Raw genomic sequence first — 12046 nt, 5'->3', positions numbered from 1 at the left:
GATGTCTGCCGCAGTTGCAGACGAAATGTCTGGTATAAAACCAACCAATAGACCACAGCCTCTCAGCTCGGAAAATGAATCTAGATCTATAGACTCCGGCCGTGGAAGCCTACACTGCAAGAATATTCTGTTTATTACTTTTTCCAGAATAAAATAAAATTGAGAAATATTTATTTTTTCAAACTATGCAGGAAACAAAGTAACTAAGACAACATAATAATTGCCACTTCAATGTTGATTGCTGCATCATACTTTTGAATTCTTAACTTTATTTAGCTTGGTGGAGCTTTACCATCGCATTTCTGCATTTAGCTACAAACATCTAAAATCGAGCGTTACCAATATTTTCCCCATACTCTTCATAATGTGTTCTGAAGTTGTAGTGCCCCATCAGTAAGTCAACTGAATATGTCTATTTATAATCAAAGAAATGGCTACCATTTGATCTTAAATGTGATGGCAATTTCAAGATTATAAATTCACGCTTTTTATTCTTCTTGTATCCACATTGAAGTATTTAATTTCTGCCTCACGACCTCAACAAGAATTTTTGTTCCATCTGTAATGGACAACACGTAGATATCCTCTCGGTTGATGATAGTTTAGCATGGCATTAGAAATCCTTTTGGAGTTCATTTTTATTTTACCTGCATAAAATCGCTATATCAATGGCTAGCTTATGCTAAAGGCGTCATATTAACTAATTATACTTGAATTGGAAGAAGAAATAGGCCTAGATGTTTCATTTCACTTTCCATTATGCACCGAATGCATTTTTATACAAGGAATTTTTTTGTTACAGATTCTGATGGCGACAACATTGTCATCTCAAGTGATGATGAGCTGATCATTGCATTGACTGAGATGCAAGCTGACGTTCGCAAACTGTTTGTGACTGTTGAACAAGGAACACCTATGCAACAAGATGGCGAAGGTGAGTACAAAAGAGATTTTCATCTTGTAGATGTTCTCATACTTATAATAAATCTACATTACAACCACCACCACTATTATTATCATCATCATCATCATCATCATCATCATCATCATCATCCCCCCCCCACCGAAATGAAACTTGGATATTGTGAAATTTTGAAGTTATTAAGTCACTTGTTCTAAAATTCGGAGTAACATAGAGTTACATGGGATATGTAAGGGACTGTTATTATTTTCGGTTTTTAGAAACGAAGGCATTTTGAATAATAATAATAATAATAATAATAATAATAATAATAATAATAATAATAATTTGCCATTGTTGTGGTACTTCAAAAAATTTTAGGTTCTATATGGGTCATTCCTTTGCAACGGGTGTTACATCCACAAAGCTAAAAACTGAACACTTTCAATGCAGCCTTAATAGAATCAAAATTTTTTTATTAAAACTATTTCCCCTACATTTTCTGAACATTTTGATATAATATAATCCTAAGTTTATTTTAACGAAATTGAATAACAAGTAAAAAAGATGGTTTAACGGGTGTTACAGAATTTAGACATGAACTTTTACATAGTTATTGAAAGGTGTAAAATTCTGTGAGTTTAATGCACACAAATTAAATCCTTTTATATGGATATATATTAAACATTGACAAAATCAGTTATGTTCTCAGTTTTCCTTTCTGCTTAAAAGATTTAATTTTTTTCAAGAAAAGCTTCTGTAACGGGTGTTACACTGTGCAAATATTTCTACTTTACTGAAATGATTAAGGACACTCTTCGTGTTTTCATTAAAACAACGCTATTAAAATTTAATATAACGAAATTTCTGTGTAATAGCAATTCCATTTTATGTAAATAATTAAATTATCTTTTTTAAAATTCTCAGAGCACAGTCTATTTATTAAATAGCCTAGAATGGAACAATAGATTAATTATTGAGGAACATTCAAATTATGGTTGTTTTACAGATATTTTAGTGCATGTGTAATTAATTTTTAACATTTTTTTTCATCTACACTGTCACTGAATTCATAATACAGTCTGTTTCCTTGACACTTAACATCAGGTGTTGGTAACTTCCTGACCAGTTGACTAAATTTTACAAAATAAATATCATTTTCATCAGCTTTGAAGATTTTTTGCTGTGCCCAGAAACTTTCAGGAACATAATTTTAACGTCCTCTTCATTGTCAGCTTGGTTCTGGCATATTCCAATATATCGGAACTTTTTTTTCACCCTTTGATGACCCTGGTTTCTAGTTTTCACTTAAAAACCCTACCAAAACAAACATGCCAGACTTAACTTCAGATCTATCAATGCTGTACACTGACATAGGAATCACTTATGTTTCACTTGTCAGTATCCCATCTTCAGAATCCCCAAAATTTGTGGAATCATCATCTTATGGTGCTAAAGTATCCAGACTGGATACTTGTTCAGTGATAAATCACTACTTATTATGGCATAGGATTTCACTGTATCATTAGGACCCAAATGCAACCTGTTTTCTTCATGCGATTGTTTACAGGAGCCATTTCTGGAAATAAGCACATTCAAATGCATTAGATCGCGGTAGAGCAAACAAATATTTTATACAGAATGGACTCTAACTACTTAAACTACTTAAGAGAGAGTTAAAAGCTATTTTTTATTGTAATAGGTTACAGCACTCAAGTACAACATTTTGTAACTGGTATTACATGAATACTGTAACACCCGTTACACTGTTTCTGGATAAAATAAATGAAATATTAATTAAAAAATGGTATGGTCTCAACAAGCAACCTTATAACCTCACTTTCACTACAGGATATTGTGAACAAATATTTCATAAGATCATAATTAAAACTTATTGCATATTCTGTGTAACGGGTGTTATATGCTACAGCAATTTTTAATATGCTATAATTAATTACTGAATTTGATCTTACCTTGAATTGTAATATATGCTTGAACTTGGAAAGCTTCATACATTTCCCTCTGAAAGTGCAAGATCAACAACATAATAATAATAATAATAATAATAATAATAATAATAATAATAATGATGTTTTATTTTCGCTGGCAGAGTTAAGGCCATAAGGCCTTCTCTTCCACTCAACCAGCCTTAATCAATACAATACATAAATTTAAATTACAAATATTTACACTACACTTAAAAGGTTCCCCAACAATATTCTTCACTACACATTTATTTAAATTTAGATAAATCTATAAGGTAAAGTAGTAACTTAATTTATGAGCTAATTTAATTCAATGAATTATAATTAATTTAATATTTGAGATAGCTAGTAAAATGATGAAAATTAATTTAATATAAGCTTACTAGGACTATGTTACAGGGAGAATATATATATTTCTATTTCTATAATGAGAATATTAATGTAATTGCCATTAGAGGTTTTGTAAATCTATTTATAAAAATTAATGATGATAATAATAATAATAATAATAATAATAAGAATGGACAGATGTTAGTTTCATTATAAGTAACAAATATTAATCAGCAATTCATCTGTTAAGTAAGAATTTATGCAATTTTGACCTAAATGAAGTTATTGTCCAACAACCCCTTATATCACTCGGAAGCGAGTTCCAATTTCTAGCAACTGAAACTGTATAGGATGAAGAATATAAAGATGTCTTGTGGTAGGGTATAATGAGTAAATTGTTATGATGAGATCTTGTACTTAGCTGATGATATGCGGATAAATTTTGGAAACGAGAAGCGAAATAGATTGGGTAGCGGTGCGCAGAATTTGAAATAAGAGAACAAGAGAATGCAGGGCTCGTCGATCGCTTAGCCTTAGCCAAGACAGAGTTTGGAAAGACGGGGAAACATGATCATACTTACGAATATTACAAATATAACGGACGCACGCATTATGCACACGTTGTAGCCTGCTGCTCAAATTTGCATTTAGGTTACTTAATATAATATCGCAGTAGTCAAAGTGTGGCATCACGAGTGTTTGTACAAGGATTAATTTTAATTTATCAGGAAGAAAGTGCTTCAGTCGCTTTAATGAGTGAATAATGGAAAATATTTTTTTGGAAGTGTGATTCACTTGTTCATTCCATTCCAGGTGACAATCCATATAAATACCAAGGTTCTTCACAGTCGTACTGTATGGAATAGTAGTATTATTTACAATTATTGGTGGCAAATTTTGTTTGTCACACTTCGATCTTTGATGTTCTATTAAGATTGCCTGCGATTTACTTGCATTTAAATTAAGTCCGTGCGTTTTCGACCATATGGATATAGAATTCAAGTCAACAACATGGTGTTTTATGACAACAGCAGGATCTTAAACTTAAGCATGCGAAATAACATATTTACTATTCAAAGAACCTACCAACAAACATATTAAAAACTGCAAAAATATTACATACAGGACAAGTTTTCTTTAAGGGTAGTGTAATTCATACTTTTAACAGTTGATATATCAAAGCACCATACACTTCATTAATAAATGAAAAAATCACTCAGAGGCTCAGTTGGCATGGAATGACCCATATGTCTTTTTTTTTTTTTTTTCTGTTTCTTTGTTTATTTCTTTATTTTAATTAGATTACCAACGTGTTTTCCGTATGTTCTTGGTTTCACCCTTTGATATGATCAATCTGAATGTTGCTTTCAATTGTTTTTTTTTCTATTAATTATTTTATCATTGTTTCGCCATTTTTTATTCTAACGTATAACGTCCTCTCTCTAAAGGTCTTTTTCATTCTCGTTTAATTTCTGAAGCTATTCTGTGAATACTTCTCTGTCCCTCTCCCAATCTTTAGCATGTCCAAATCATTGTATTTTAGTTGTGTAAAGAATAGTACAGGTTTCATTTCAAGTTCTTCTTCACTGTAATTTCTGAGTCTGTCTATTTGTATAATTTCTTCATATAGTAACTCCCAGAAATCTCGTTTAAGTTGAATGCAATGTGCTTACATCTCTTGCCTTATTAAATATTTTGGTAATTATGTACTAAGCATTGGTTAAGCCTACAATAGAGGTCCGAAAACATACTTCCTCGTTACTGTAGAGAAGCTGACAATATGTCAGTCACAAGAAAATATTGATAATTTGATTAAAATGTATATTGTATTTGGTAATGTACATATTATGTATTGTAGACCTCTACATTGTGGGAACACGGCCTGGCTGATGCTTACTACATAAATTACATTATTCGACTTAAAACCATGTCTGTCACGCATTGTATTCTTCACCTGACATAATTAGGAACATTAAATCCAGACGTTTGAGATGGGCAAGGCATGTAGCACATATGGGCGAATCCAGAAATGTGTATAGAGTGTTAGTTGGGAGGCCAGAGGGAAAAAGAGGCCGAGACGTAGATGAGAAGATAATATTAAAATGGATTTGAGGGAGGTGGGATATGATGATAGAGACTGGATGAATCTTGCACAGGATAGGGACCGATGGCGGGTTTATGTGAGGACAGCAATGAACCTCCGGGTTCCTTGAAAGCCAGTAAGTAAGTAAGTGACTTATGACTTGAACTGAAAATATGTCTTATTTAAACATACTGCCATGGTACTGGAATATTACTTCTAATTTTACAAATATTTTGTTTGTTTAACAGGTCAACAGGTGCATGTCGGTGTTACATGTGATGGATGCCAGAAGGGAGTGGAAGGTTTCCGTTACAAGTGCATTCAGTGCCCAGACTATGATCTGTGTGTCAGCTGTGAGAGTAAAGGGCTGCATGGAGAGCACTATATGATTCGCATGCCAGTTCCCACTTTGTGGGTAAGTGTTTTGAATTGATTTCATGAAACATCATCCCTGTCTTATATGTTTTCAGTTATAAAGACAGAATGTTACGGAAAATATGTAAAGACAAAATTGGAAAATTGCATACTTGACGGAAAATAAAACAAAAATTAAGATCAGTACTTCATTATGAGATAAAATGGTAGACGTAATGAAACATTTGAAACTCTTAATGAAGTATACAGTCCAAGGTTTCAGTTGAAAGCAACCCATAGCCTGTTACAGGAGACCTGTGCAATGACTACGAAAAAAAAAAAGTACTTCATGGATTGTTCAAACGTTAATTGTTATGTTTTATCTTTATGAGCATCTAGGAAGTAGTTAGTATACCTTTTTATATCATTAATTCAGATTTCAGTTTTTGTGAATTAAAAAAATTGCAGGATTAAACTTAGGTGAGGGAAAAAGACGTTTGGGGAGGCCGAGATGTAGTTGGGAGGATAATATTAAAATGGATTTGAAGGAGGTGAGGTATAATAGTAGGGACTAGATTAATCTTGCTTAGGATAGGGACCGATGGTGGGTTTATGTGAGGGCAGCATGAACCTCCAGGTTCTCTAAAAGCCATTTGTAAGTGAGAATTAAACTTGCGAAAACAGTGGATGATTTTTTTATTATTTGGAAACAAATCAAGGTGTCACTTTCTAATTTATATCCGGTACCTAATATTTTTTGTTATAATCTTGATACTAGGCCTACTTAAATTTAACTCGCATTTTTGTAATAAATTTGGAAACTTGTTATTTCGTAACAGAGAATTTTAATTACTGATACTAAAATACTAACTTCGTAGAGAATACTATCAATATGTTGATATCCTATATGATTACATGCATTCTTAAGACAAGTTAAGTACACACCACACTATTGATCTGTAACTTTGTATTAGAACAAAGAAGTATTTATATAGATATAAATAGGCCTATGTATGATTCAGTTTTGAAAGAGGGATATGGAAGGAATCGTTTCATCGCGAACTATTATTTCCTTGGCAAGTTGCAAAAAGAAACTACATTTAGCAAAAAATCTGTGACATAGGTCAAAATTTAATCCAAACATACCCATGCAAATTTTACAATAGAAAGAGCAGCCTAAATATATTGCAAGGATCTGAGAAGTAATCGAGTAAGACTCAACTTTCAGAGAGTTAACGAGATTCTCTTTATATACTCTTAGATATGAGTACAAAAAAAACACACTTAATTAAATCTGTATTTAATTTCAGCGCCCTCATTTTGGAAAGCGATTGGCTCATCACTTGGCAAAGGCAACTCTTAGATCTGGTGTCCATAGTGGATGGGACTCTGACGAATCACACCATTGGAAACATCATGGCAAATTCCATGGTGATAAACACCATGGAGACAAACACCGTGGAGACAAACATGATAAGCACCATGATGACAGGCATCATTTTGGGTGGTTGGAAACCCTTGCTGCCTACCTGAATGAGTGGTCAAATCTCCCTGGTGAAGATGGAGCCCCAGGCAAAGATGATTCTGCAGGATGTTCAAGCAGCACTCAGCAGAAATCGCAGGAACAGCAAGAAGATGCTCGTGTCCAGTATTTGAGAAACATTGGGCAGACAGTTGCCAGTGTACTGGATCCATTGGGTAAGATAAATTCACACTCTGATTTGTAAGGATGAAATTTCACTAAAAAGAAAAATGGTATAAACAAATTGTGCATATATCTGATATAGCACAAACTAGTACACAGAATATTTTGTCATAGTTAAATGTTCTCGTTTTAAAGTAGATAGTATATGTTGAATTCATTATTCCATCAAAGCAGCATAAACATTTACAGATGTTCCTTAAGCTTACTGTGATCCTTCTGGTTATTTTCGATGCACTGTATATATATTCATCCAGTGTGAAGGATGAAAGAAGATAACGAGAGATAAAATATAGGTTGGTGCAGCATGAAGGGCAGTAATCCACTGTAGATGTATTTCTTCTCTGGGCTGTGTCAAACTAAATTTTCGTTATTTGTGTTACAAGAGAAAACACAATTTTAATTCTTGGAATATTAGTACATGTGTGTGTATGTGTTTAGAATTTCAAATTGCCTCACAACTAGAAGATGGGATTCATATACCAGGAAGTTCAGTTTTTCTAAACTTTTTCTTCAGTTTTTTTTATTTCTTCCATAATTTCACCATTTTTTCCATCAGTCATTATAATCATCATCCTTCAAGTGTGAGACAAAGAAGCACTGGAGGTAACATCTCAAGTAGGCATATATTCATGAATACTTTGGGGGTGTGATCACAAGTGAATTGGTGGGGAGTTTGCATAAATGACGTTCATATCAATGTACTTGTCATTCCAATGAAAGAAAGAAAGAACGGAAGGGTATTGCAGTAGTTTTAAAAATGTTATAAATTAATACATAAATTACAACAACTGATTAAGCTCTGTGGAGTCATTCGAAAATCTTAAAATTTTTGGGAATCTGTCTAGTGGGTGCAAAGTACTATATCAAGTTGCCTGGTTCACACATTAGCACACAATGTCTTGTTTCCAACCACTATCCACCTAAAGTACAATTCACTTCCGAAGAAAATAGGTGTCCATTTCATTGCATTCACAGTATTGGTACAACAAAGTGTGTACAGCATCTAGAATGACAACCATTAGTCCACACAGGACGACTTGTTATCATGTAGCATCATTTCAGAGTTCTTTGGATCGATGTATGAATAGCCTGTATTTGTCCCTATTGTTCCATATCTCATCATCCGTTCTTCATCCCCTTCGTTCTAGTCTTCCATTATTTGATATGGCCATCTTGATCTCAGTCTTTCTCTTGATCCCTTTCACTACTGTGCTCCAACCACGAGAAAGTCTTTGCCGGATGAGACGAAAGGGAGTAATGCTGTGAATGAATGTTGATGTCATAAGGTCACACACGTGGGTACTCATATCCCTATTGGCTCGCTGTCACAGCACAAACAATAACATTGATACACACATGTTTATACTACCCTAGTTACAAAATTAGATCACTGTTAATCTCCTGGTCTTTTAATCTCTCCATACAGGAAATAACAAATGTAGGAGAGCGCATGGTTTTTAAAGAGATGTTATAACGATAATATTATATATCTACTTCGCTCCAATACATGTCGCAATAGTAAGCACATTCCTTTTACGGTTGATCTCCTGGTTGGAGAACAGTATGTTAAAGTGCCTGATTTTTTTCCATATACAGGGCATAGGTTGAAACAAACAATAAAGAATAAATGTGCATAGTTGAGAGGTAACCTTCCAAGTAATACACTAGAGTTGCCAGATTTTTCCTTTTAATATTTTAGAAAATACAGAAGACTAAGGAACTGGGAAAATTTTACATATAAAATTGACAAATTATTCAGTTCAGTTACCAGTAAACAACTTTATTCTACACTTTGGCAGTTAGGTTTAAATTAATAGTAATTTGAGACAGATTTTGTCTTGCGTAATAATTTTTAACTAATTGTAAAAATTCACTGCATGAATAGTAAAGTAGACTGCAATTTGTAGTTCTGATTTGATAAATGTGTTGCACTCCTGTTTCGAACATCTATCCATCTACTGTTCATTAGAGAAAAACACACTCTCTGTATCAGCATTATTGCCTGTTAAGCTTATAACAAAACTCACCATTTTCTTTGTAACATTGACATTGTTTGAGTCTAAACTGGTGAGCACTGAAATCCATTTCTGGCAAGCATTGCCTTCTACAAAGATTGCACATTTTAATACATCTCTGGAAGAACAGAATTCATTATATTTATTGTCTTTATTCAAGAAAAAGTTAAATATTTGATACAAACATTTTCATATTATGCAAAAATAAGGGAGAAAAATGCTTGAAGAGAAGAAAAATACGAAAGCTGGAAGACTTAAAATTTAGGGCCCAGTATGGGAGGGTTGGCAACTGTACTGTACAGCTAAGCTGGCTCCCCTGTTAGATTTCTTATTTTCACTTGCGAAAAATGTATACATGATCGTTTATTGTTTACAGGAATTGATGTTGATATTGAGGTACGAACAAAAGACAAGAATGAGAAAGATTCCAAACCAGAAGAAGAACAGAAGAAGACAGACAACAAGGAAGATGAAGTTAGTCAGATGGATGTAGATGACAAGCAAGATAATAATAATGCCAGCAATAATGCAGCACCCTCCAAGTCTCAAAGGGAGAGTCCAGAATCTGAGGGCTGGACTGTTGTGAGTGGAGATATCCCACAGCAAGGTATTTATTCTTCTTTTCTGCGTTGTATTGAGATCACACTTAATACTACATCACTGCAAAGGTGAAATATCTTAAGAGTCGCAGTAATCACATGAGAGTTAATGGAGAAATTATTATACCCAAGTAAAACTGGAGCTACAGATGTGTCCACCAAGTAACGAATGTTTATCTATAGACGAACTATTTTGCTTACTGTTTGTTGAAAGAGTGATGGAACGGAGAAAAATTCTCTCCGGCGCCGGGACTTGAACCCGGGTTTTCAGCTCTACGTGCTGATGCTTTATCCACTAGGCCACTTGAATTTTTCTCCGTTCCATCACTCTTTCATCATATGATGACGCAGAATATCTGCATGGAAATATCATATGTACTTCGGTACATCAAAATATATATGATATGCGTAATAAATCACTTTGTGATTTAAGACTGCGCCTATACCGTCGGATCCCGGCCAACCAGTCACTCAATCGAGTGCACCTCAACACATGTATGGACTTCGGTCCGGCGTTCATAGACATCTATGACGTAGTGCAGAGGGCGGCCACTAGAGGGAACCCAAGAGATGGAGCTTAATCTGAGACGATTCTGACCGGCGTCGGGGTTGTATCCGGCGTGGCTTAGTGGATAAAGCATCAGCACGTAGAGCTGAAAACCCGGATTCAAGTCCCGGCGCCGGAGAGAATTTTTCTCTGTTCCATCACTCTTTCATCATATGATGACGCAGAATATCTGCATGGAAATATCATATGTACTTCGGTACATCAAAATATATATGATATGCGTAATAAATCACTTTGTGATTTAAGACTGCGCCTATACCGTCGGATCCCGGCCAACCAGTCACTCAATCGAGTGCACCTCAACACATGTATGGACTTCGGTCCGGCGTTCATAGACATCTATGACGTAGTGCAGAGGGCGGCCACTAGAGGGAACCCAAGAGATGGAGCTTAATCTGAGACGATTCTGACCGGCATCAGGGTTGTATCCGGCGTGGCTTAGTGGATAAAGCATCAGCACGTAGAGCTGAAAACCCGGGTTCAAGTCCCGGCGCCGGAGAGAATTTTTCTCTGTTCCATCACTCTTTCATCATATGATGACGCAGAATATCTGCATGGAAATATCATATGTACTTCGGTACATCAAAACATATATTACTGTTTGTTGTTATATAACGAATTTACTTGTACTATAGATCATTGTATGTAACAGATAACTCATCGCTATGTTAAAATCGGCAGAATTTTGAAGAGAACAACCGCCAGGATCGCCACCTGTCCGCCATAAACGAACACGAGATTGCAGTACAGTCGCTAATGCAATTCAAATGGGAATTATGACGTGACTCCTTATGTAACAACTAGATGGCAGCGTAGTAAACCTGACAAAAGTTGTTAACCTCAAAGCTTATAAGGCCGACCTATCTGGGTATATATGATCTAGGCTTGTACACACGTGTTTTTTTGCCGAATCTGAAATGTTCGTGAATACTGTTGGGAAACTTGCGAGTGTTTGCTCTGTCAGGCAGGATGCTGAAATGGACGGTTATTGCGACTAATTTCTGCCGCAGCTTTTGTAGTAATGAGTTTATCGCTTCCTTTTAAGAAACTAGCCTTTTTTTCGTAAGCAAACCAATTGAATCTCACTTTTTAGAAAGGAACTAAGTCAAAATGTTCTATTTTTCAGGCAAGCAAAAGAACTTACTTTCATGAATAAATACCAGTGTACCATTGCCGTAATATAAACATCAACTCGATGTTAGAGATACAGGGAAAGGTTTGTTTAAGTTCCTTCCTTTGTTTATCTTTGCGTCTTGGAAGTATTAATCATTTCATCAGAAGAAATAAAAATGACAAATTTTGACTTAGTTCCTTTCTAAAAAGTGCGATTCAATTAGGCTTGTAAACAGTCTGCCCCCTGCACCACTTCTACTTTGCTTCACTTCATTAAGACATGTTCTGAATGGCACTACTAAAAAGTCGTTATTCTTTTTGGTATCAGAAACTGAATAATTCACGCCTAAGTTCTCTTGAATAAATTTCCAAGCATCATGTACTACATTTCTG

General features: G+C 34.7%; 1 protein-coding gene across 1 annotated transcript in view; it reads left to right on the top strand.

Annotated features, from left to right (window-relative positions):
• LOC138704480 (sequestosome-1-like) overlaps positions 1–12046 on the top strand; it is a 31607-nt gene that overhangs the window by 10915 nt on the left and 8646 nt on the right. Inside the window, exons 3-6 of the mRNA XM_069832404.1 lie at positions 803–934; positions 5548–5714; positions 6964–7351; positions 9750–9980. Coding sequence (XP_069688505.1) covers positions 803–934; positions 5548–5714; positions 6964–7351; positions 9750–9980 — 918 coding nt within the window. The remainder of the gene's footprint in view (positions 1–802; positions 935–5547; positions 5715–6963; positions 7352–9749; positions 9981–12046) is intronic.

This window comes from Periplaneta americana, chromosome 8, assembly GCF_040183065.1.
Source record: "Periplaneta americana isolate PAMFEO1 chromosome 8, P.americana_PAMFEO1_priV1, whole genome shotgun sequence".
In the NCBI taxonomy this organism is placed as follows: Eukaryota; Metazoa; Arthropoda; class Insecta; order Blattodea; family Blattidae; genus Periplaneta; species Periplaneta americana.
This window is presented reverse-complemented; position numbering and strand designations above follow the sequence as displayed.